The 27,926-nt window shown below is 38.9% G+C and overlaps 1 protein-coding gene across 1 annotated transcript in view; it reads left to right on the top strand.

The window, feature by feature from the left end:
* LOC140239965 (exostosin-1-like) overlaps positions 1-27,926 on the top strand; it is a 129,884-nt gene that overhangs the window by 94,264 nt on the left and 7,694 nt on the right. Inside the window, exons 2-6 of the mRNA XM_072319778.1 lie at positions 4,959-5,160; positions 12,468-12,587; positions 22,628-22,879; positions 23,666-23,761; positions 26,861-26,950. Of these exons, the coding sequence (XP_072175879.1) occupies positions 4,959-5,160; positions 12,468-12,587; positions 22,628-22,879; positions 23,666-23,761; positions 26,861-26,950 (760 nt within the window). The remainder of the gene's footprint in view (positions 1-4,958; positions 5,161-12,467; positions 12,588-22,627; positions 22,880-23,665; positions 23,762-26,860; positions 26,951-27,926) is intronic.

Below are 27,926 nucleotides of genomic sequence, written 5' to 3'. Positions count from 1 at the left end.
GAAATATTTGTATGCTCAAATCGAGCTCAAATTTTTTTTGCACACGCTTCAGACCATTTGGAGCATTTTTTGAAAAATTGAAAAAATTGGACGGACGCGTACGCGCGCGCACATATACGCACGCACAGCTCATATGCAATAGAAATTTCCCATTTTTTCACACTTATCGGATGACTGAAATGTCAAGGAATATTTCTACCAAGTTTCAAGTCAATCCGACTCAATGTGACCTCATACGGACCCGTCAAAGTTGAAATTCCGCGCGCGCGTCAATGGCGATATACATTCTAACAATGCCAAAAAAACGCCAATTTTGAATCCGATTTTACTCGTCAGGATGGACGGTGAACCCCCATTTTCTTTACATATTCTGAAAGCTGATGAGTTGTACATGTCAATTCATGGGTTGGCGATGCTGGAAAAATGATTAAAAGATATCAAATTTCTTAATAAAATTAAAAAAGTAAATTTTCAAAATGACGTCATCAAATTTCAAGTTCACTCGAGCGTATCTCACTTATCCTTTGCCAATTTTCACCCAGATTTCAGTATGTAATAGCTGATTAAATGTTCTTTCATAAATGTAATAAAAACATTTTGATTGGATGACGGCATCACCTCGTAAAAATGGATTGAATGTAATCTTGTCAAATTTGACCAGTTTACGTGTTATCTCTATGGGAGTGCAGTTTTTCTGGAAATGAAAATTGACATGACTATCTTTTTCGAGCACTAGCTCACTTATGCTTCGGTGAATTTCTCCCAGATTTTGATATGTTGTAGCTGAGACTATGGGCTATCTCAATTGTGCCCTTCGTTTTTTCATACGATGTCGGGATCACGTCCAAAAACTTGGTTGAAATTAAAGCTTATCTTCGATGTATTGAGATATTCCTTTCTTTTTGCAACTTTCTTTACAATAACTCAAGAAAAACAAGACCTATCAGCCCAATATTTTGCACATGTTTAGTTCATGTCACGTACATTATTTCATAAAAGAACAACTACTTGATCAGACGTCATCTTGGGTATGTAAATTAGGGTCAAAGGTCATAAATGTATCATCTTGTATCTTGGTGAATACATGTCCTATCTTTTCCATATTTTGCACACGTAAAGACCATGTTACAAGGATCATTTCACAAAATAACCACTTTTTGCTCAGATGCCATCTTGGCTGTGCAAAGTGGGGTCAAAGGTCATGTACTTCTTTCTTTATCTTCGTTATGACGTGTTATCTCTATGGGAGGGAATTTTTGTAGATGTGAAAATTGACATGATTGTCTTTATCGAGCACTAGCTCACTTGTGCTTCTGTGAATTTCTCCCAGATTTTAATATGTTGTAGCTGAGATTTTGGGCTATCAAAAGTGTGCCCTCCATTTTTCATACGATGTCGGAATCACGTCAAAAAACGTGGTTGAAATTAAAGCTTATCTTCGATGTATTGAGATATTTCTTTCTTTCTGCAACTTTCTTTACAATAACTCAAGAAAAACAGGCCTTATCACCCCCATATTTTGCACATGTTTAGTTCATGTCACGTACATTATTTCATAAAATAACAACTACTTGATCAGACGTCATCTTGGGTATGTAAATTAGGGTCAAAGGTCATAAATGTATCCTGTATCTTGGTGAATACATGTCCTATCCTTCCCATATTTTGCACACGTAAAGACCATGTTACAAGGATCATTTCACAAAATAACCACTTTTTGCTCAGATGCCATCTTGTCTGTGCAAAGTGGGGTCAAAGGTCAAATATACTTCATTCTGTATCTTCGTTAGTGTATACGGAATTCGGTACCAAAGATGGAGGGTCTGACTCCCTTTTCTAAATGAGACTCCAAACATCACATGGCCAATGTCCCCTCAACACAGATGAAACCTGTATGGTCATGCCTATTCGGATCAGGACTCAAATCATTGATTTCCCAATAGATCGGATCACCTAATTTGTCAACTTGATGACAAATTCCGAGTCTAGTTTGTTTGTTTGTTTGTTTTGAGGGGGATTAAGTGACTGTTGTCAAAGTGGAATTATATTGGTGAATGTTCTAATCATTTTATTTCTAAATGGCTCTTCATCACGCAGCAGTAGAGTAGGTATACAAACCATGTATGTCTTAAGACAGGGAGAAAGCTGTTTTCTGAAACTGTTACCTGTCCTTCTATGCCAAACCAAAAATTGCTGCCCTATATCCTGATGTAGAAAAACATACAGCTAGGAGCTGCCACCCAGCTTAACAGTCTCAGAGTCTACATAGTTAAAGGGACTGTACAGTACTGGTTGAGGTAGGGATTCATGTTTTGAACATTCCTGAGTGAGATAATTAGAAACCTCTTATGAAATATGAAAGAGCATGTAATTTTAAGAAGGATTCAACGTTTATTTGATGAAAATTGGTTTTCAGATGGCTGACATATCAAAAAAAGTGATAATAATAAAAGGCGACAGGCCATGCCTTTTATTAGGATCTCTTTGTTTCACCTTATTTTTTGATATCTCAGCCATTTCAAAAGCGATATTCATCAAATAAACTTTTGATACCCCCTAGAATTGCATGCTCTTTGACATCTCATAGAGTGGTTTCTGAATATCTTGCAAAACGTTAAAAGCTAAATCCTCACCTCAACCAGAACTGTACACACCCTTTAATATGATGGGCTTTTGAGGAAAAAAAAATGGAATCACTGCTGGCCTGCTGAAAAGACAGTGAGGTAAAACAACATTTTTGTAATAAATGTGTTTTCCAATGATGTCAGGATACCTTGTTACTTACCAGGCAGCCGCATACATACATCATCAAGACTCGCATGTTTACAACTCTCTGGTGAAGATAAGCGACTAACCTAGAATTTGATGTTTTGATTCATTGTATGGGCTCATGCCTGAGGCGCTTGTAAATATACGAATGTTGCTACACTTCCTGTTGGAACACATCAAGAGTGCAAGTAGAGACCTTCTGCATTGCATCTGTCAGGAGAGATGATCTTTTTTCCCCAATAAACAATATTACTCGGTCCGCAAAGATGCTGGGGAGCACAGGGGAAATCTGTGCACGCCACAAATGCATATCGCATGCCACAACTGGAAGAATTCCCCAAATCATTGTCAGATAGATACCACTGAATCCTTCTCGGCTGCACGGGCCTCAAAATGAATTTGATTTATTTATCATTCTTTACGACCGACGTCTCTTTCTCTCTCTCTCCCGGATGCCCTGGCCGTGGCAATGAGCGCGATCTGCTGCTCTGCACAATTTGCTACGGGGCCGTGAAGTGTGCGAATATTTTTGAGTGGCTATAAACCAGGTTTGAGCAGTGCAGTATGGTTAGGAATTGCTTAATGCCTGCATAGACACAGACCCAAGACGTCCTATTTCCCCTGTGTGTTTTGAGGATGACATATTTGGATTTTAAGATCAAGCAAGCGGTCTTGACCTTGAAACCCTTGTGTGGTATTATCTGACATAAACTATCTTAAAGTATAGAGTGAGGGATCATGTTTAAAAGATGTGATGATTATAATTAAGAGGTCTTGATATACCCATATTTTAATAGATTTATATGATAAATGTATTCAAATGTCTGAAAGCTTCTTAATGCAAGCATGATTACCAAAAAAAAAAGTCAATTTTTTTCTTTTCTCACTGGATTATTAGCTGACTACATGTACTCATACTTTTCTCCAGAGATTCATTTCCATATATACCTCCATTAGTATTGGGTTTTCACATCCCAAAAGGTATTGATCCTGGCACAAACTCACGATTAGCAAGAGAGGTCTCATATCAGAACAAAAAAAAAAAAGGGTTAAACATTTCAGTGATAATATTCCTTGTTATATGTTGGAAATGCTCCAGATTTTGAGCCCATGACACTGTTTTGGTTCTTGACATCATATCTGTTCCTGTAAGTTATATGGCAAGGCCATCGTTTCATGGTATCCGGTAGATGGGGAAAATGTCACCATTGCTCTGGTTTGCTAGCATTGACAAAGATGACTGTTATATATCGGCAACATGCCCTGAGCATATCTTAACAGAGTGCTCAGTTGTTGAAAGGGTTAGCCAAGGATGTTGACAGAAACTCTATCCTGAAGCACAGAGCTGTCGGGTGGGGCAATATTTTAGCAGGTGATATCCATTGATACCCAGCAAGGAGATGTCATCCCAAGTAAATATTGCCCCACCCTTTGGTCTTTCTCTCAGTTTCACTTCCCCCTTTTCTAAAAGGATCCCATAATTGCCCTTGTTGATGGTCAGATGGTCACTGAAAGGCCATAGAATACCTTGGCCATGTGATGGATAAGGCTTCCCTCTGCAGGAGGATGAATCAGGTTTCCATGCCGACCAGCGTCTTGTCAAAGTGGAAGATGGCTACCAGCGGTAGTCCAGAGTGGGATGTTTATCCAAGCTTGTATCAACACCAAGACCTGTCTATATCTATTTACTGTCCAACCATCTCACAGTGAGATATGTCAGAATTCATCTTGAAGAAATAAGAACAAAACAACAAGCAGTACCCCAGACTCTGACAATGATATCAGCTGGAACCCTAATCTGCCATGGTCAAAACCAACAGAAAAGAAAACACAAGAAGAAGAAGCAAATGAAAAGTTTATTGACCCTTTGTGATTGTGTAGGTCTTTATAATCATATCAACCAAAACACATGGACTGAAATGATAGTATTTGGTATTATGATGGCATATTGAAGCCTTGTGCCAATTTTATACACATTTGATGTAATCTTTTTATTTATTTTATTTTTTGGTACTGCAGACCTATTGCTGTTCGATATTTGCAAACCTTTGCATCAAATAGGCATATTTACTGTGTGTGCAAACAGTGGCAGCTACCTGTAATGTATAAAGTAAAGAAAACTGAGGATGTCTTTCATCTGATAAATATCCATTCATTTTTTTCTTTCTTTCATTTATTTGTCACTCCAGGTTTGACTACCAGGTGCTCCTGCACAACTCCACCTTCTGCCTGGTGCCCAGGGGGCGCCGCCTGGGCTCCTTCCGATTCCTGGAGTCGCTACAGGCCGCCTGCATTCCCATGGTCCTCAGCAACCTGTGGGAGCTGCCCTTCTCTGAGGTCATCGACTGGAGCAAGGCAGTAATCATGGGAGATGAGAGGCTACTACTCCAGGTAAAGATAGCATTATCTGCACTCACTCCGTAACCTCAGAGTCCCATCGATGATAGCTAACATCTACGATGGGTGAAGATGCTTCTCAATCAGGAGCTCATTCACACTGGGCTTTTCATCGATAAACGGAGTCTTTATCATCAAGTATTATGTGATGGTAGTAGAGCTGTAGTTCATGGCATGCAATAACTCTCACTCTTTGCATGAAGAGAATTTACATGAAATTTTGAAGTGAGAACTCTCCAGTGTTGTTTAGAAACTGTTTTCACAGCAAGTGGTAAACATGAACCGTACAAGGCACTTAAACATTTCAAGGCGTTTCTTTCCTAGAAGTAACTCTCCACTCCCAGGGGTCAAGCTTGATTATAACTGCATTCAGGTAGACACAGTTTGACTATGGTACAACTGTACCTGACTAATGCTAAACTCTAAGGGAGGAAATACTTCTACATCAAGCTACCTTCAGCATAGCCACAAGAAATCATTTGGTTGTGAGGATTAATGATAACAATAACTCAGCTATTAACCCATTGAGGACGGTTTGATTTTGCTACAACACGCATTTCCCATAGACGCTTGCCCGAGTATACTCGGGGCTCGTCCTCAACGGGTTAAAATAGGAGAGTGTTCACACAGTCCCAAATTTGAACTTACAACTCCCTTTGGTCTCCACTTTCATCAGAGTAGCTAATTCAAGCAAACTGAGTCAGTGTGAACCGAAATATTTTTTATGGATTTGGTCTTAAATCTATCCCCTTGAAGTTGCTGGCAGTCTGGTCAGGTAAAAAAAAATATGACTGTAAAACCACAAATGTTTGTGTGCATTTTAAGTTCAGGTTAAAAAAATTAATACCATAAAACCACACATGTTTGTATGCATTTTAATTCCACAAATTTCGCAAGAGCCGAGATTCACAAAATTGAAATGCACACGAAAGTTATCGTCTACACTATATGCCATGAATGCCAGTGGCAATTCGTAAAATTTTCATGCCACGAAAAATGCCCTCAGCTCCCATTTCCAAAAGTTTCCTACCACCAATGTTTCTGGTTTAACCGTATAAGGCAAAACACACTGTCCCTCGGACAAGGCGTTCATAGTTGTGCATCATACGTGAGTCACAATTTCATTCGCGTGTGCGAGATCTCAGTTCCCTTTCCAGCAGAGAGCCCAGTGAAGTGGACGGTCTCACAAACACTCGAGGGAAATTTGCAAATGACACCAACCCTTGCCGTGGTTCACCCCTTGTGACTTGTACTGCCAGTAGTCCACAAACTGCCAACCAGGCACACAGTGCACCATTCGGCAAACTACCAGTAAAATTGTGTGGTTGGTGGTATTGTCATTGCTGCTTGGGAATATTTGGGCAAAAGGGGGATTTTTCATATGTTTCTGGAAAGAAAAGGGCACTTTGTTAATTTTTTCAAATGATGAGTCATAATAAAGGGAACAAATTGGCAGTATTCATTTCATCATGTAGGCCTAGATGTCATATGGCTTTAACAAAGTAACCCATTTGTTTTTCCCCAGCTCTATCTGAGCTGCAACAAAATAGAAGTCAATGAATACACATACGTTGAAACACACACATGCACACACACATATGTGTGTGTGTGTGCGTACACCAAAAATATTCTGCCCTCTTTGTCGATACTTTGCCAAGCCATAACTGCATGCCATATTAAAGATTCTTCATATTTGTAGAAAAATTGGACCCAATGCACCTTCACCAGAAGAGATGGAATATGACTGTGGACATTTTCACCCTTGGAAACAAAAATGAAACAGGCAAACTTTTCCAATTTACATCAATTCAGATTGTCATTCGTACAGTATTTAACCACTTAACTAATAATCTCTAATAATTTTTTATTATTATTTCATTTTATACACACTTTGATATGTTTGATGACTTGCATTTATTGGTTGACTCCTAACTTTCATTTTGTTGCCTCTTCTTGGTACACCAGGTTTAAGTTAGGACTCCCCCCCCCCCCCCCCGTTAGCTTGTTTGATGTTGCCTCCCTATTCATCCTTATACTTCAAAGGTTGCCCCCAATACACCATCACCCGCACCGTCAACTCACCATCCCATGCAGTGAGGATTTCTTCCTCCTACATCCTAGCAAATCTTATTAACAATTTCTTAACTGCATCAGAACCGGTGTGTGGAAATCCTATCGTTCGATTCAAGCTATTCGCGTGCCCTCGAAAAACGAGCCCGAATACCCGAATAGTATACTTCTATGTGAACGCAGCCTTACCTGTTAGGCTCCTTGCCCATGACATTCTACCCTCTCCTTTTGTTTTCTTTGTTCTGTGTCCCTAGGCCTCCCCTGTCTGTTCTTGTTGCATGTAGTCCTTGCTGTCCCTGCCTGTTTATCATTTTGCCTCTGATGAAGATTCTGCCAGGATCGAAAGCTCGGGCCCCTTTTGACTCCACTTCTCTAAAAAAGGACATAATTATCACAGTTGGTGTGGGTAACTCCTTGGTGTGTGTTTGCAGACCTGTAGCAAATGGTAGCAAATTCCATGTTCCTAATTTCAGCCCCTTCACTGCAATTGTTTGCTGATCACCATGCACAGTGCAGCATTTCCTGAGATGACTTGTTTATTGTCCATGAATAGAGATTAACTAATCCCTTTAATCCGTATTGTGTCACCATAGCCTTCCTGTTGGACTGAGGCACATTGCTACACCTGAGTGGGCTTGCTAACATACAACTGCCATGTGGTCAAATTTAGGTAAATGACTAAAAATGCCAATGAAAGAGCTTGGCAAGTTTTAAAGCTTAACTCATTGAGGACCGGCTGATTTTGCTGCAACACACATTTCCCATAGACACCTGCCTGAGTATATTTGGGGTTCATCCTCAACAGGTTTGAATAATGCCCGAGCACATTGATGTTTATGCCATTCTAGAGTTGCCTTCTTGGTGGGGGATAAGAGAGTGTTTCCAACAGTGCTCGCCAACTTTGATTTGCCGCTGCCACAACAAGCTACAAAATTGTCAGCAAAGATTTTCTAGGAAGCCTAGCAGCAGTTACAGTGCTTGTCCTGCATTTTGCAGGGTATGTGATGCGAAATTGTATTTTTTACAGTGATAGTCCACACAATGTTTATTAAAAGCTGATTTTTAAAGATTGGGTGAAATCAGTTGAACAGAATAGTAGAAATTTCACACAAGTTATTCTTAATATAAAAAACATATAGGTGTTTGGTTTTTTTTATAGAAAAACACACATGAAGAAAATAATTAAAAGATTGGCAATTTGGCCGCTGCCCCCCCCCCCCAAGGGAAAAAAAAATATATATGTATATATGTAAATAGAAGTATTGGAACAAGTTCACTCGGTTGACAGCGGGTTCATCCGTATTTTATTGCTACTCGGAGTTTCATGCCACCTTCATTTAGGGGCAATCATCAGGCAATGATTAAATACATCCCAGAAATGCATTTGGATTGAATTAACACATTTTTAGCACGTGATACCAAAACAAAAACAAAACAAAACAAACTATACGCGCCTGGACCATAGTGGCCAGTGCGCACTTAATCATATCCATTATTACGTATATCAGGCAATGATTAAACCGTTGGACAATGCATCGACACCACAAGCTTGTGCGCTATGACCGTAGTTATCAGCGCGTACTGGATCACATTCATTATTACGCAATTATAATAATCACAATTGGATAGACTTGACGCGCTTTATAGCGCGTGACACTATGACAGAGTAACAAAATAACAATAGAGGCCAATACTTCTATCTAAAGCTCTTCCTTTGTGGATATCGAGCACTCTTCATAGAAGGATAGAATCACCAAGTGTGTATATATATATATATATATATATATATATATATATATATATATATATATATATATATATTGCAAGGATGTACTGTTTCCCTGTGTAATTTTTTTTTTGACCAAAAAAAAAATTATTATGAATATCTGTATGTAGGTCAGTGAATGACTATATAGAGACTGCGATGCATCACTCACCAAATCTGAATATCTGGTAGCTATTCGTATCGTCTTTGCGTGAGTATGTGAAATTCAGAATTCCACAAATCTCTCATTTCAAGTCCAACCTTTTTGTGGCTTTTCTTGGTGCTCCAAGAATGAAATAAAATAGAATCAATCAATCAGTCAATCAATTTTGATAAAATTCTGCTGTTATGTGCATCTGATGTTAACTATTTCTATTTGTTTAAATAACATTAACATGATGTGCAATTATTCTTGATTATTCTTTTCGTGAAATGATGCATTTGTGCTAGAACGTCCCCTGTATTATGCTTTAGAAACAAGCCATGTATATCAGTCTTTTTCCTGCACTTAATGCCTCACATAAAATTGTTCGCTTCACCATCAAATACTAGTGTCCTAGATGTGATGTCATGTGTTTGAAAGGAGTATTGTAAAGGAAATAGAAAGGAAAAAAGAGTGACTGGGAAAGCGTGATATTCTAAACGAAAATGACTTTGCCCGAAGCAGATTTGCTCACTGTTACATTCATATCATTCATCGACCCACTTTCCAGAGAGTTATCACATAAGAATTAATTTTTCATGCCTCCATCTCAAAGGATGCTGAAGGCAGTATGTAATGGAGTTGTCCATCCCAGATCTGGCAGAAGAGTGATGGAATGGAAACCTAACGGTGGATTTTCTTGGTGCTTCAACCAGGGACGCTACATGAGGCGTAGATACACAGTTAGATTTCCGGCAAAGGTCCTTCACATGATCTTAGTTAGCACTTGTAGTATTCAAATGTGATGGATGGAAATGAATTAGAAAATACTTTGTTTGTGCAGAGAGGGTTGTAGGTTACTCCTTGGTCAGTTGGCAAGATTAATGAACTTCATCAAACTGTAATTGAAGCACTATGGACATGTAGCAAATATAGTGATACGTGAGAAAGCAGAGGTGTGCCAGTCGATAGTGCGCTACAGTCAAATATCTCCAGTCTCTACTTTGCTTGGTTTTGAAAGGCTTGTGGATGTCTTTGTTTCATAGGTACTGTCATCTTTTCTTGGCACACTTTATACGAGAGTAATTCTATTCACAACTGGAATTATTACTACTTAATAACTGTGGACCTCCAATTGTATTTCAATTCTTTTTGTGTGGTTGCCATCATACAGGCAATTCAGACCAAAGTCCACCATTAGATTGGCCTATCAGGCATTAGTCTAATGCGTTTTTAGTTTTTCAAGGTACAATTCCACAGTTTGACTTGAGTATATTAAGTAAAAATTAGATACCCCAGTAAGCAGCATGGTAGAAGGTTCATCAGCATTGGACATAAAGAAGGAACCTTTAAAGTAATTTTGAAGTTTCATGTGTTTTCACATGACTCTGACATGTGATACACTGTCTGCAAATTGGAGGAAGCAATGTCATGCTTCACTAGTCTCCCATTGCCCTACACACAAACATTCACTGCATTTTGCCTTTTGACTTGATATAATCTATAAAATATAAAAAAAAGAGAGAAAAAAAATCTTCCGTCCTCTGCACTCTAATCAATATTGTGATGCATTCACCCAGCCATGATGATGTTTAGGGGAAAGGGTTTTATATGTAGTGGCTGTGAAATCATTCTTTTTTTTTTTCTTTTGCACAAACCAAAGAAAAATTTGTGAGTTGATGACATCGTCACCTTAGCCAATATGCCATACTGCAAAACTAAAAATGTTCGCTATTGACCGTAGCAGGGATGAAATCATTACATCTGCCATGATAGAGATTTACTTAATTAGCAGCAGCTGCAAGAAGAAGTCTATATATTTGCTTTCTGTCTTTGTGAGCAGTTCTGCCAGAATCAATACATTAAAGAGGAATTAAAGGGGAAATTGCATTGAACTGTGTTTGTATTGATTGGGCGAAAAAGTGGTGGAAATCTTAGGTTCACGTTTTTGGAAAAAAAGAATGGTGAGATTGGTCTCATTCTACATGCAAAGTAGACAAGACAAATTGTCATTGCTCCTGTACTATCAATAGTTTGTACATTAAGTATTTAAAAAAAAAATCAAGCAGGCTTTTTGTCTTTTATTATAAAAGTAGCCATAAAACCTCATCTATGCAAAGTCATTGTTGAATCATTACAGCTCCAGAACAGTATTTGTGTGCAAATGCATGGAGGGAGACTTGTGATGCCCAGCCATAACGACTCATCTGATATGCGTTGATGTATCACATGACTATGGCTGATACCACAGATCTCAGGGAATATAATCATTGGTTTAATTCCATAATGAAGTTTGATTAGATTTTTACCATTTTTAATCCATATCAGGATGAACTAGAATGATGGGTGGATTTTCACTTTAATCGACACAGAGATGTTTTTATTTGCATTTATTACCTAGTATAAGATCAATAGCTCTGAGCAGATGCTTGTGTTTGTTTCACTTTCAGTTGAGAAATGTTATTCTTTGCACGTAGCATTTCAGGCACCGTTTCTTAATTCAAATAAAGCTTGTTATTTAAATCATTGCCAATGGAAATCATTTTGTTTTTGAGTTGCTTTTGAAACCAAGGATCAGATACTCCTTCAGTGAAGAAAACCCATGTTTCATAGACTTCTCCTTGAACCAGGGTTTGTACACAATCACAAAGACCAAAAGCAGTCAATCTTTGTTGACGATCAGCACCTCAATGTTTATGGTTCCATCTTGAAAACGACTGATTTGTCCAAACTCATCATTACGTATGTATGTAAGTGTGCCTTTCTTTTCATGGGTCGTATCCTTGTATTGCACTGCTTAAATGGGAATTTGCCTCAAATATGCATATTTTTTTGACAGTGAATGCAGAGCTGTTGGTTGTACACATTAGTGAACTTTGAGGAAAATTGTCTCTGATATTGTGTCAATTTTCAGCTAAGGAAGCGCGTAGTCAAAATTAAGAGATTAAAGGGAATTAAAATTTGTGAAAATATATTTTACTAAATTTTTCACCAATGACAGAAGTGTAGCAATACTAAAGTAATTTGAAATTCAATTCTCTTTTTTGAACTTGTACATTGTGTTCCCAGTGACAGCTTAAAATTCAAATTTGTGGTATGCTTTAGTGTTTCTCGATCCATTTTAAAACCATTGTGCAGTTTAGTCGGCGAGTAGAACAATTAGCCATCAGTAGGTTCAGCACTGTCAAAAAACATTGAGAGTGAATCAGAGAATCTTGATGTTTTCAACCATCATTGCTCCATATTAAGTCTTGTTTCCTCAATCCAGACAAAAGTCTTCAGACCATTATCACTTCACGTGGAGTCTTGTTTTCATCATTCCAGGTACCGTCCACTGTGAGGTCGATATCAGCTGAGCAGATTCTGAGGTTACGGCAGCAAACGCAGCTTCTCTGGAACAGCTACTTTTCATCCACGGAAAAAATTGTCCATACCACTCTAGAGGTAGGAACTTTTAAAGTCATCTTATGACAGCATTGTGATTTGCTCGTCAGCATTGTCCTTAACTTTTTGTGTGCCATGTTTGCACACCCGACTCGGTGGACAGTTTGCTCAAGAGCACAACTGTGCACAAACTGATCAATAAATTGCCATATGCCACAGTACATTGAAATTGTCATAGCCGTAGCTTTGTCATAAATGTGCATCACAGCAAAAAGCTTGCAATCTTCTTTAGATACAACTTTGCTGTACTGCATTTATAGCATAAACACTTCCATAAAAAGTTTCATGACTCTGAGAAACAGAATGTTTTCCAAAAGCGCTCATGCATTGCAGTCCCATAATAATAGGCCCGTTCACAAACAACGAAAATCGAAATTTCAATCGCGATCCAAATTTCGATTTTTTTTTCGATCGTTCATACACAGGGAAAAATCGCACTTCGCAGCAAGGAAAGAACGATCAGTGGCTAAACTGCGCATGCGTGAAACTTGCATGACCGAAGACTGACCCCGCCCGCAGTCCCAATAGAGTTTCGCACGCGCTACGAACGATGGGATTAAAAATACCGATTTCCGAATCTCGATCGCGCTCACACACACGACGCTTGGCAAAATAATCGCGATTATTCTGAAAAATCGCACTAATAGTGCGAGTTGGATCGCGATAAGGATCGCGGTAATTAGTGAGATTTTTCTGTCCACACTGGAAAAAATTTCGAAATTTTGATCGCGATAAGAAAATCGATTTTTGAATTGCACTTTTTCCCTTGTGTGTGAACGGGCCTATTGTGGCACACAGGGTTTTTTTTTTTAATACACCATTGCACACAAAGAATTAGAAGCCTGATTCAAATGGACATATTCCACAAAAGTGGAATCACTTTAAACATAAAATATGGTAGAATGAATTTATACTTGTGTTTGAATTTATACTGTTCAGTAGATTTAGAGCCAGGTACACATTTTTTCCGACCATGACTGGGATCATTTCTCTTTGTGTTACAGCTGTGCAAGAGGTCCTAACGTCACAGAAATACAATTGCTGTCCCTTCGTCGTCCAATTTTAGCCATGCTTCAGATTAGCTAGAATGTGGGAGATTGCCCAAGGGGGATCAAGGCGTGCGAAGAGGGGCATTTGACCCTAATCAGTCTGTCATTTGGCCACCAAATTAATCAGCAATGAATTACTAATGCCAGCAAGTTGTCCCAGATTGCCACGTATGCAAATTAGTCTATTTAAAGGCCATTTATATTTGGAGGCAGCGGAGTGGCCTGGTGTTAAATTGGATTGTCTGGTAGAGAGATTAGGTTCACCTGTGAAAACTTGTCTCTTTTCTTATTCAGCTGTCTACCCAACTCAATGTCTGACTGTCTTATTGACTAGACAACCTACACATGCTCCATTGATTATGATACAGAGTATTATATTCACTGTGAAAACCCAATAGCTCAACCACTGTCAATCGCCTTTCAGACTGTCTGCTTGTTTCAATACTAGTTGTGGTTAATCTAAGCTATTACTTCTTTTTTCTTTCTTCTTTTCTTTTCTTTTTTTTTTTTTCCACTCAAGAGCCTTTACTTCAGTCCAGAGGAGTATGTTGTAGATTTACCACTTGAGTTATATTTCATTATAGACTGAAGTTACTTTTCCCAGAGTGGATCAGTTGTTACAAGACTTACAATTAGTATTTATTCCCTTTTCATTTCCCCCTACTCTCTTTTTATTGTCTTTTACGATAGATTTTTTTTTCAAATGATAGAACATGGCAAAATGAAATTGACTCTGAATATTCGAAGAAAAAGAAAGATTGTCCTCGAAAAGTATTGATACCTTTTGTTATTTCAGATTGTGTAGAGTCAAGTCTATCCAGAGTAGATGTGGGATCATTTGTGTAGCTCTCAGCTTGTTTTTTTTTTTTTTACTTTACCTGTTGTGCAAGAACAATAAAGTGCAGATCTCCCCTGCCCCTTCTCTTTCCCTCCCACTCCGCCCCCCCCCCTTTCTCTCTGTGTTTTTTGGTCCCTTTTTTTTTTTTTTTTTTTTGTAAAGGATTGACTACTCTTTCTTAAAGAGTGGCAACCCACCCACTCACTGTTCATGTATATCTGAGCTCAGTGCTTTGGTAGTTTAGTGAATCTCAAACTTCTGTTAATATTGACCTTTTCAAAGATCAAACTGCTATCATTGCTGGCACTTTGATACTACAGTAACCACTTTTTGTCAGGTCCCTGTGGTCCCAAGCATAACAATTCATGTTGTGATTGGGCACTGCCCTAGACATTGCAAACATTCCCTTCCTGTGAGCGAGCCAGACAATCAGCTGGTTTACCTGCAGAGCATTCTGACTCTGCCCCACCAGCAGAAGCACATGAAGAGGGGAAGAATATGGGGTGGGGGTGAGAGATGACCCAAGTGACCTCCTAAAGAACCTTGGCATACCTGGGTGTATGTGATATAGCCTGACCTTTAACCCTGCTCCCATTCTTGGACTGTGGGGGAGCCCTTGTAAGAACTTGTTGCTGCTGTTCTTACAAAAAGGGAATAGGGATGGACAGGGGGAAGAAGGGAAGAGAGGTAGGATGTAAACCAACCAACCACCTTGTACCTGAGTTTGTTTTGAAAGACTGGGGTGAGCAGCTGTAATAGTACCAAAAGGGATTGCAGTTGTGATTATAGAGGTCATGTTATGAGTTGATTTCATGCAGCCTCTGGTGACAGACTCAACCCAAATAGCGATACCCAAGCACCAATGATTTGGACTGGTCTAGGCGGTGGCCATTAAATTGTTCATTCAAGTGCACCTGTTCATTGAGTGAGGCCAGCATAACTATCCCAGCACATGTTACTGTGATAACAGAGAAGAGATGCTTTAGAATATGGAAACCTTTTCAACCTTGTCATTCTATTTATCATAACCTATTTTTTTAATACACATAACCAGTAAGGTAATGAAAACTTTTGGGAAAAGAAACTGAACTGCCCCTCAAAAAAAAGGAAAAAATCTTGTTTTGTTTTGTCTTTATTCAAACCAGTAAACAAAACTATTCCTAGTTGATGAAGTTGGGGCTGGGGATGAAGCTGATGATGCTTCCAATGGCATTAATGCCATTTCTGTTCTCACCTCAATATTTTCAGTTTAAGAAATCATCCCAAACACATTGGGCATCGCAAAAAAAAAAGTCCAAAGTTATGATAGTGTTCCTGTGATGGTTGTATGACCTAATGGATGCTATATCAAAAATAGCAAAAATCTATAAATTTCTCAGTGTCTCTGCAGGCATGAATTTTTACTCAGTTACTATGTTCCGTTTTAACACCGATTTAGCACATGCACACACACACACACACACACACACACACACACACACACGCACCGAACATACCTTTCTCAGTGGGGTACCTCTCGTTTAAAATAGTCATTTTCCAGACAGAGGAATGTGAAGTTTACAACATGAAGCCACCAGGGGGTATCTTAAACCTGCTGACAAATTGTAGGAAGTGTGATACACACAGACAAGGTGAATCCAACAAGGAGGGGCACTCCTAATCCCCCTTCACCAGCTAGCCAAGGTTCCCGCAAATTGGAAGCATTGAATTATTAACAGCTCAATTAATTATACACTGTTATAGTCATTGACAGGGACAGGGGTGGGGGATGGGAATATCATTGACCTTCAGACAGCAAGGTCAGTAGGCCTATGGTCAGTGGTCAAAGCCAGTGTCCAAGTCATCATCACTGGTCAGTTGATTGCCTCCTGTCTTTTCCATAGTTTCTTAATATGAGTTCCACCCCCTTCTGTTTGTCTATGTGTGTATCTGTGTGTTTTTCTTAAAAGAGTTTCCAGCTATGGTGTTTCCCTGTACTTCCGCTTGCTTGGTCGGTGTCATTGGCAAAGAATTTCTTGATTTGGAAGAAAAGAGGTTCCTGTTTTACAGTGGTTTTGAATGGGTGTGTTCTGACTTGCTGCAGTTGTTTGTTGAAAATTTTAAATAAAAGATGAGAGAAATCCAAATTAAGTTACAGATAGTTTGACACATACAAACGAAAATTTCAAGAATAACATTGAGTCATTGCTCAGATTTTTTCTAATATCTTCTTGTTCGTGGTTGTGACAAACAAAAACATGGCTGTATATTTTCTTGTCCTTTGCCAAAGTTTTTCTTTTCTAAGGGAGCTTTGATTCTTCTTTGCCACAACCCAGTGGGTAGTTTGATGTCAAATTTAGATGACAGTTTGGTGCCAATTCCTACCTCAGTGGGATCTACAAATAAGACTAGACTTTGTCTGCTCTGACAACAAGGGGATTCTTCTGAGAACTGGTGTCTATATTTGACATTTATTGAGTAGGGCTTTCCAACCATTATTAGTACATGTATCTAATTTTTACACTATTTTCATGCTTTTTTTTTTATTGTTTTCTTTATGTACAGGGGTGTTGGCATCCAAGAAAGTGATTTCTGAGGCAGTCAGTTTAAGTCATGGTAGATTTTTTTTTCATTTAAATCATTTTACATTTCACATATTTCTCTATGGAATATGATTTTTTTTTTTAAATCTCCCATTTTAATAGACGCCATTGTCCATTGATAATCTGTATGCAGTGTGTACCCATAATTTCTTCTTGTTTCTGGAGTAGAAGTGTGGGTGTCCAAAGTCAAACCAATCTAGAGCAAGTCATGTATCTTCACTGTACCATATTGATATCCCAGACTGAATTACCCCAGATATAGGAAATCTCTGGCCTTCGAACATCTTTCCTTTAAGGGAATTTCAAGACGAAATGAATGTGCCAGACACGTTTCAAGCCTGCCACGGAAAGCCGAGAAAGCGTGAATTAATGAGAGGCACAGATCCCTCGTAGATAAGACGACCGAGCGTGTCGCAGGGGGGATTTAATGCCTAAATGGAAGTTTAGCTCTTCTTTTTTTTGTCGCCCTCGATGCATGACATTCGTACCCTTGCCCCCCCCCCCCCCCCCCAGTTGACGACGACAAGCAGCAGACTGTCGAGGCAGTGCTATTGCAATCACTATAGAGCTCTTAGAGGAGCACAGGGATGGAAAAAAAAAAAAAACTTGAGCTGAGAGTCTTCTCGTGTGATTATGTCATTGCGGAGTGTTCTCTCATCGGGGCACGACGGATTGAAGAGCGGAATAGCCCGCTGAATGATGACGGAGTTGTTGGATAGGAGTATTGAAGGGAGAGGGAAAAGAAAGAATCCACACCAACAACCAACCCTGGTGCTTGAAAGACTGGCTATCTTGTCTGTATGCAAGTGCTCATCCAGAAGCCAGAAGTAACCGGGCATTGATGGTACAGTTAAAATATTGAAAGACTCTTCAAGCGTGTCTATTAAATGAATTAAGATGGAAGTCACACCTTTTATTCCATCTGCGTAGCCAAAGAGTAATTGTCTTCAAATTCTTTGCTACATTTTCCTGTGCAAATAGTCATTCTATTCAATTCAATTCAAACTTTATTTTCACTTTTTTTCAACAGAATGTACACAGAAATATGTGAAATTTGACATGCATTATATCAAATGATACACATTGCAGGCAGCAAAGAATAACATGTTCATGAACATGTTCATGAACATGTTCATGTACAAGAAGAGGCATGATATACAGTATGTCCCCCCAAAAAAATTACAATCGGATTTTCGCATTGATAACACCCAATATGATTTAACTGTCCAAATGCTACTTCAGGGTCTTAAAATATAGACTATAGACTATTGTAAAGCATGTCATAAGTCTGATTCTTCCAAGTTTAGCACTTGGATGCTCTTGGAACAGCATATTAATGTGTGAACACAATAGACAGAACTTGGAGGGAAGAGATTCCTGACATGCTCTTCAAAATTCCTCATTTCTCTTAGTTTCATACCCTGGAATTGTATTTGGATTGATTCACCAATTTTTAAGTTATCATTGCAGAGGGTCCCATAGTGATTTTTTTTTTTGGGGGGGGGACATAACGTATAGAAACATATTTATACATTCTGCAAAAAATAAAAAAATAAACAAAAAATGGAGGTTCTCACTCAAGAGACTGCTTTTTCTATGTGGGTACCTCTGATAAGCAGAAGGAAGGGGAAAAGAGGGGGTGAAGAGCTTACAACTACAAAGAGTGCGGGAAAATGAGGAAAGGGGAAAAAAAACAATAAAAAGGAAGTGGGAAAAAGAGGAAACAGAGAATAGGGAGGAAAGATATGAGACAGTCTAAAAAAAGGGAGAAATTCATGGAGAAAGCCTTTTAGGTATTGTTTTAATACAGAACATTGCAATAGTGGCAATTCATTACCTGTACATTTTTTGTAAAATTGATGGGTGGAAAATTAATGTACTCTACATAAGTTTGAGTTTGTTAATTTCTCTGTTTTGGGTTTTTATGTGTGTAAAATGTTTGCGTGTGTGTGTGTGTCAAAATAAAGCTATTTTACTTCATTTGCACCAAGAGTCAACTTCCAAAGTTCTTCTTTTTTTTTCAGGCTTCATTTTTGCCTCATAATCACAGTCTTTGTTGTTTCCCCTCTAGCATCCATGCTAACTATTCATAGGAATTATTCTTCTCTTGGTCTAATTCTTTAAGGACTTCCAAAACTTTTCCGCATCTTACTTTAATTGCACTTTCATTTTATGTGTGGTTTATGAAAAGAACACTTTGACTGTCCTTTTCTGCTGCTACAAAGTCATCTAAAATGTTTGTCATACAATGTAGAATGCTAAATATAATTATGCTTATTCATTGTCAGCCCTCTCTGCTAACTCTGACAACAACAACAACAACAACAACAAAAATGCATTAAAAGCCATGACAAAGAATGACTATGTAGCAGTGTAAGGCTTTGTCAACATAAACCTACATTATACCCTGGGCCTGAGGTTGGGGCTGGCTGATACAATTACTTGTAGCAGCAGCTTCACACATTCTGACTTGGGGATGAGGTTGTGGTGTTGGCAGATTAACCCTGTCTGTGCCAGCGGAAGACTCATAATGTGCAATGTCAATGACATCTTAATTTAGCAGCAAAGGGATTATTGATCGGGGCATTCTCTTTTTGCTTTCTTTTTGTCTTTTTTGTATAGTGGATGCAAGCAGACTCATACATGTATCATTCATGCTAGAGAATTGATATATAGCAACAGGTCTGGTGTTTAAACAGGAAGATGAAATTGTGGTGATGATGGGTTAAACCGCCCACACCAACGGAAACCTGATAATGTGCAATGTCAACAACATCTCAATTTAGCAGTCACAAGATTTTAAATCAGCCCCTTCCCCCCCCCCCCCCTTTTTCTTTTATCTGATGATACATACAACCCCAGACATGAGCATTCATGCTGTTAGTTTATCTTTTTTTTAAGGTTACAGCAAGAGCTAAGAATGTTTGAACACTTCACAGGAAAGTGAGTTGGTGGGATAGCTAGATTAGCCGTGTATAGAATGTAAAAAGCTGTATATTATCAGGGAGGTGTGAGAGAAGAAGTATCAAAAATTTCTCTTCTGTACCATGCTCCAAGGGACAGAGAAAGTTTGCACTCTATCACAGGTGTTAATATTGTAATTGATTTCACAAAAAACACTTTTGTTTAAACATGCATTATTCATCAATCACAACGAACCCTAGCGAACAGCAGTTTGCTTTTCCTTTTAATGCTTTCAGCAGCAATTATTTACTGTGCAGAGAACAGAACACAGGAATGAAAATCAGTAAAAAAAAAAAAAAAAAATGAAAATACTTCTTTAACTGTAAAGTATGCAGAAGTACACATTAGCAAATTACTTCATCCAAAAGGTTTAACATTCAAAAACCTAGTGATCAAAATTATGGACAAATTTGCACAAGATGGGTAAATGTTTGTTTATTGTTAGATTCTAATATTCATTTTTTTTTTAGTCCTGAGGTATAAGTAACAAGAAGACTGGAAGAAAAATTGGAAGGATTTGTTCTGTGCTATATTACCACCAAGGTCCATACACGATTTCACATTCCACTCATATACAGCTTAAGATTTTTAAAATCAAGAATCTCTTCTTTGATCTCCAAATCCAAACTCTACGGAAGGGCGGCGTGGAGCGTGGAACATCACAGCCAGAGATATGCAAAGCATTTGATTGTCATGCTAAGCATTGAAATTGTCATGCTATATAATAACCTATGCACAGATTTGCACAATTGCAAAGATATTCAAATTCTTCTGTAATACCTCCCTGATATTAAAGGCATGGATGGCATGACAACCTATCACTCACAGATGTAGCAGTCACAAGATGGGATACCCAGCATTCAATGTGTCGTCCATGTTCAAGCAGATACTATAGCTGATACACTGGGCAAAAGAATGAGGTTTTCTGGCTCAGTATCAAGGTCATGAAAGGTCATACATCTGTATGTATTTTTCTTCGTTGATACTCGGTACTACTAGCAATGAGAACGGTATTGTTTTTGGCAGTAGAAGAAACAATACAGAGTAGTATTTGAGTTTAGGAAGTTATAGGGCTAGTTTCATATCTTATTCTAGCTTTGTTAGAATTGTATACAAATCCTGTGTGTGTGGGGGGGGGGGGGCTGGGTATGCCAGTACTAAGTCACCTCCACTGTTTGTTTTCTCTTGTTTTTGTTCTTCTTCTTCAACAAGATTGTTTATAGTTCAGATTTTTTTTTTTAAGAAAATGGTAAATCAAATCCACCATGCATTCTTGTGATTACTATGCCCCAAGAAGTTACGGAGAATACCACCCAACAACAACAAAAAAGGAAAAACACAATGACAAAGTATTTTTATAGAAGTAGTATATATCATAAATCATGCAGAGAATTTCTGTAGGTCAACCAGTGTGAACACACATTCTTCTGTATCAGTGTAGTTGTTATATTGCTAATTGGTCTTCACAATTAGGCTACTCCCATTCATTTTACCTCACATCACACAGGCATGTAGGAGGAAGTTGTTCTACAAGTTGCTTACAAAGGCTTTTGAAGGACAGCAGATCAGTCCATGTTGTTGTTTTTGTTTTTTCAAGTTACTGTAGGTCTACCAGTGTGAACCCACCTTTTTCTTTTTTCTTTTTTACCTGGTCAATGACATTACTTGACTGCAATGACCAGTTTCCTTCTGATTTCGAGATAAGCAGAGCGCCGCTAACACAATCACTCAATGAAGCCGCCACTTTGTCATGGTAACCGCTTCAAACTGGGTGTACAAAAGGTCAAAGAGAGACAGAGAGAGAGGGAAAGAGAGGGAGAGAGAGAGAGGGAGAGAGAGGTGGATCCAAACTGTCATCTTGGTCTGTTTGCAGCTCCTCATTAGTAGTGCAGTCTAGGAATTGTGTATGTGTGTTCATGAAAGATAATGATAAGCAACCATTCAAATTGCACATTCTGTATTCCACTTCTTTTTTTTTTTAAGTCAGTCAGCATAGTGAGCATGCAGTGTTGAGTATACTCTTTTCTGTCTCTTTAATCTCTTTTAATGGGCTTGTCTCTCAGTGAGAAAAGCTCATCAGATGACCTTAAGTCACTTTCCAGTCGCCTCTTAACTACAGATCCTACCTCAGCGTGACACGCTGCAAATCACTCCCTCACACCCTCACCTTGCGGCTCTCAAATGAGAAATGAAAACCCCTGCTATTTTCGTCTTCTACTGTTAACAGTTTCTCATGGACATGGGGGGGGGGGATTTTAAAAGACCTGAATGAGGCATAAATATTTCTTCTTTGTGTGAGTGTGTGTGTTTGTGTACTCTTTGATATAAAATGTTTACAGAATTACGTATGTATGTATGTTTGTAAGTATGTATTGTCAATGACTTCATTATGGGAACAAGTGGACTTCACCATTCGGAAATACAGTAGAATGCTATGAAGTGATCCTCTTGTATAGAATGATCAAACTTTTGGCATAGCAGTTCACCCATCAGGACAAGAAGTACAGGTATAGCAGTGTACTTGGCTGTAATGAGGATGATAGAACATTTTCTCTCTCTCTTTTTTCCTCCCTTCTTTATATTTCTTTTTGGTCTCCATCTTTACAGATTATTCGTGAGAGAGTAGAGAGGCACCTTGCCCGACCCAGCTACATCTGGAACCACCACCCAGGGGCCCTCTCCATCTTCACCGAGTACTCCACCAACCTGCAGTCCTACCCGTTCTACGCCCGCAGCACCGGCACTCCGCCCGCCGCCAAGTTCTCCGCCCTGGTGCTGGTGCAGACCGCACCCACGTCCATCTCTGCGCCCCTCATGAGGCTCCTGGCCAACGTGGGCAAGTCGGCCTTCGCCCACCAGGTGGGTCCGGGGTGATAGGCAGTCACTGTGGCAGTGGATGTGAGGGTGTGACTTTAAGCCTGTAGGGATGACAGAAAAGGGTGCTGAAAACTAGAGTGAACTCCAGTGATCACTATATTAAAAACTTGGAAGTCTAGGGTCAGGTTGTTCACCTTTCTCATTTCTCTCTCTTTAGATGGGGCCTTTGAGTTAGAGCAATCAAGAAAAATAAAGCAGTCACACCAAGTGTAGACTATATGATAAAGTTTTGATGGTTTTAAAATTCTGTATCTTCTATCTATAATATTAAGTCCTGTTTAGTTGATTTACTGTGAATTGTTGATGAGACCATCAATGGGATGTCCCGTGTTGTAGGGTCTCTGTCTACATTTGCCTTTGATTGGAATGTTGCCAGTATTCGTGTGGTGTATATGGAGCTTTTTTTTTTGGTAAGTCTTCGACGTGAAATAGAAGTTGTCAGCCTATGAATGTAACCTGTTTTCTAGTCCCTACACGTATTCACCCATAACAGAAGATTGGGTAAATGGACACATAATGTCATGAAATTGCCAGTGAGACAGAGTCATAAAAGTTACATGAGGGAAGCCATGTTTATTGTGCCTCAAATACTTTTCATGAGGTAGGAGGTACAATGCACTTTCCTCTTGTTTTTTGGCACATGTACAATATACACTGTACACCTGTCTTCCCTAGCCAAGCTTGTGAGAACATGAAATACTTCAGACAAAGTCACTGGGTTCTGTGGCTCCGTTCCAACTAACTCGATGTCTGTGCTTGTTTGGACAGATTGTGGTATTATGGCAAGTGGACAAGCCGCTTCCGCCCAAGTCGAGATGGCCCAAGTTAGCCGTACCACTCACCGTCATTGAGGGGGACCTGAGGGTAAGTTGGTGGGGCCAGACTGCCCTCCCATGACAGCGGCAGCCGAAACTATCGAAATAGATAATGTTCCACCGGACATGAGATCATAGATGTTTAGGAAGTCTTCAGTTTTTGTTATTACATCATACTGCCAAAGAACGCACTGCAGACATTGCATACATTCATGAAGTTTTGATTATTACGTTTGTCTACTGTATGAGAGGATATATCAGAGATATCACACACATGCGTGAAGACTCTAGCATTGGAAAAAGTAGGAGGAGCTTGCAATTGGTAACAGAAATCATGTTTTGTATATTATTTATGCTTAAAAAGGCATTGAGGGAATATATCACACATTTTGAGCACAAGCTTTTTCTTGTCAGATAGAAGTAAAGATCTAGTTTGTGAGAACAACAAAAAGACCTGGGAAGTAAGCACAGATAGGGAATTGGAGGATGGATGATGACTACATCTTTTCTGTCACCATGGTAACTACTATTCTACATCAGAAATTCTCATGCCAAGTTTGTTTGGTTTTTTGGGGGGCGGGGCTTGTTTGAGGTTGCAATTGATGGAGCTGGGAGGTAGTTGACAAAAAGAGACTGATTAACATTGTTGTTGTCTCTGAAACAGTTGGGAGCCCCTTGGGGGGAAGTGATTTTGAAATGTATTGCACAAGACTTGCCAAGGTTGTTCTCATCCCGCTGGCTCAGAAATCAGGATGTCCTCCCATCACCGCGGCAACATGCTCCTGCACTTTTTTTTTTTTATGGAGCAATAGGTTACATGCATGCTTCAGTCTTACAGCAATAGGGGAAGTAGTAAATTTGGCATAGTGTATACATGTAGTGTTTTCATGGAGGTTTTTTTTTTTTTTTGTGAGCCTGACAGTTGTAGAGGAGTAAAGCTAGTGCTTGTTTGGGGTTTTTTTTTTTTTCTCTTTTTGTAGGGGGAGGAGAAGCAAACAAAATTATGTGACACAACATTTTCAACAATTATTGGCCTTCGTGGTTTTTATCAAAATCTTTTGAGGTATTTAAAGGGGCATTCCGGACGATTTTCATAATTTCACATCATGTAGTACATAAATCAACAGCTTCATGTATAGATTTGTAGAATTTATTGTGGTTCTTGAGCAGAGAAACAGTACTTTCAAAAACCTTAAACAAATTACACTGAACAAAGATGATGACATAGGAGCCTCACATATCTCAGAAATGTAGCAGTGTCATTCCATTACAATACCGCATGCTTGGAAGCTCACCTGTGTGTAATCTATGCATGCCTTCTTCTTTTGTGCTGCTTCCTTGAGCCACATCTCATGCATTCTTATGGTGAGGCTGCCATGTCATCAACCTTGTTCATTGCAATTTGTTATAAACTTCGAAAACATTCTTATTTTTCATCCCAATCATTATAAATCCTCAAACTCTGTACCCAGTATAACTAATTTATATATGTTCAAATGTAAAAATTTGAAAATCATCCTGGTCTCCTTTAAAGTGTCATGATGTGGATGTAGAGAAGAAAAAAGGTCGACAGTATACAGTGGCAGTGGAACATTTCATGAATCCCTTTTTGAAGTAGACTTTGTTCTTTTAGTACAAGACATGATTGAACATACACAGTGTGTGTATTGTGTATAATTTGGGTGAAAGTTCAGTGAACTGTGCCTTACTGTATGTATTCACAGTGATATCATTGTCATGAGGTGTCCATTTGCTATGCTACCTCTTACACCAAAACGTTCTTTGTTAGGTACTCGTAGCTACACTTTGGATGTTTTCCTTTCCTGTAATTGTTTCAAAGCAAGTTCTTCAATTCAAGAGTTTTAAAAATGATGTGGTGGTTTTTTTTTTTTTTTTTTTTTTTTTTTTTTTTTTTTTTTTTAAATAAGCCAGTTTGAAGTTTCATTCTATGCAGGAGCAGATAAAGTTCATGTGAGAGAAAAAAAATGACATGAGAGGCGTTTTCACATCAGCCCGATGTTTCGAAATAGCGCGCTATTTTCTGACTTGAGAAATTTTCCCGATAGCGAAATAGCGTGCTATTTGATAATGTGAACACAAATTAGCGCGCTAATTGTATCGCTCTGATCGAGAAAATTTCTCGACTCCAACTCGAGAAATTTCTGAAATAGCGGGATAGTAGTGCACTAGTAAACAACTCGAGAAATTAGCGCGATGAATCCCATCATGCCTAGCGTGTGTGACCCGATCGATCGAGGCAAACTGCACACAAATCATGAGGAATGTTTGAAAGGGCACACACATTACTGATGCTGTTTGCACATACTCAGCTGTTGAATTAGCTATTTTAAAATTTTTAACTATTCGGGCTACCCCCTCTTCGGGCTGATGTGAATAAGAAATGAAATAGCGCTCTAATTCGCAATCGCGGAAAATATTTCGAGCTTGGATTTTTATCGGGCTGATGTGAAAACGCCTCTTGACACACAGAGTTGCAATGAGCAATGTCACATGCAGCGCCTAAATGGTTCTTACATTGCAGTGAAAGAACATTCCAAACATTCAGGGAGCTTGGTAGCATAGACATGTTGGATTACATAAGTGGGTGATGTATAGATTTGCAACTGTTTTGTTCCATGGTTTAAAACTCAGGGTCATTTGAACCATCGCTAACTTTGAACTGGGCTATAGCGATAGGGCAGTCTTAATTGAAAGTGATTCCTACAAACCTGCCTGTTTAAATAAAGCTATGCTAATTCTTCCAATGTTTGTGATTTGCAACTATTCAAATATTCAAAATGTAGCAAAAAATGGGTTGTCATTTTTTTTCATATTTCTTTTTCTTCAACTTTCATCATTCTAGATTGTTGCCATATTGCCTCTGATGAAGATTCTGCTCAGGCCCCTTTTGACTCCATACTACCATATTCAGTACATTGAGTTGAAAAACGCTTTTGTGTGCATTTTACTTTTCACGAATCTTGGCTCCCCACGGAATTCACAAAAGTTTCATGCTGGCAAAAATTTCCAGTTTTACGGTATTATACTTCTGTTGATTCCATGAGATAATTTGATAGGCACTGTGAATGAAGATTTACTCAACCTAGTTCTCTCTCCTCTCTCTCTACTCTAACACCGTCTCCTCCAGTCGCTGAGCAGCCGATTCGCTCCCAACTCAGTCATTGAGATGGATGCCATCCTCAGCCTCGACGAGGATGCACAACTCACCACCGATGAGGTAAGTCGGGTCGCCATGGCGACGATGCTGCGAGTGCATCGGGTTTCACAATAAAAAGGGGCGAGGGCTCATGAAGCCCATCATGAGAGGAGGTAAAAATTCCCATTAGAATGATTTTGCATGAGTTGATGTTCTCCTTCTTAGTACACTGTGATTATTGTTAATTGACCTTTTCACTGTAGATCTCTTTTCCTCCATTTGCTGTATTCAAATTCAGATGTACAACCATAGACTGTTGCACTTTTTGTGTGTCTGCCTATCTAGTCATTTAATGTGATGTGTGTCTGTGATATACAGACAAGGATGAAGTTAGGAAATGGTTCCAGATGATGGTAATATGGAAAGTAAATATTGTACACATTGAGAAAAGGGTAACTATAGAAGTGTATTTTAAGTAAACATTTTAGGAAGGTGGAATTTGTATGGTTTTCAAACACAGGAGAAACCACAAATTCAGGCCAAGATATCAAGCCTATTCCAACATTTCAGTTGAATTTATTTTTCAGAAAGTACAATTTCTCATGGGTTTTTATTTAGTACTTTCCAGAATGTCTGGTACATGATCAGATATCAAACATCAAGTATCAGTGTGACAGATAGTCAAATATAGGAAACATTGTTCAGTTGTTCAAATTCATGGAATTCTTCCGTCGAGATGTTTTTATTGCAACTGATTGACAAATTGCCCCACATCGACGTAAATAAGCACTGAATTGATCAGTGTTTTAGTAGTAGCCATGATAAAAAATCATGGGCGTACATACTCGAGCAGGATTCGAACCTACGACCTCCTGATCACCGGACAGGCGTCATCTCCACTAGACCACCGAGCTTTCGCCCGACAGCAAGTGTTGGTTCTAATCCTTATAGCATGCAGCGGGTACTGCTTTGTTATTCAAATTCATGGAATTCTTCCGTCGAGATGTTTTCATTGCAACTGATTCGAATCCTGCTCGAGTATGTACGCCCATGATTT

Source organism: Diadema setosum, chromosome 16, assembly GCF_964275005.1.
Source record: "Diadema setosum chromosome 16, eeDiaSeto1, whole genome shotgun sequence".
Lineage (NCBI taxonomy): Eukaryota > Metazoa > Echinodermata > Echinoidea > Diadematoida > Diadematidae > Diadema > Diadema setosum.
The sequence above is the reverse complement of the archived record's forward strand: the minus strand, read 5'-3'. Positions and strand labels throughout refer to the sequence as shown.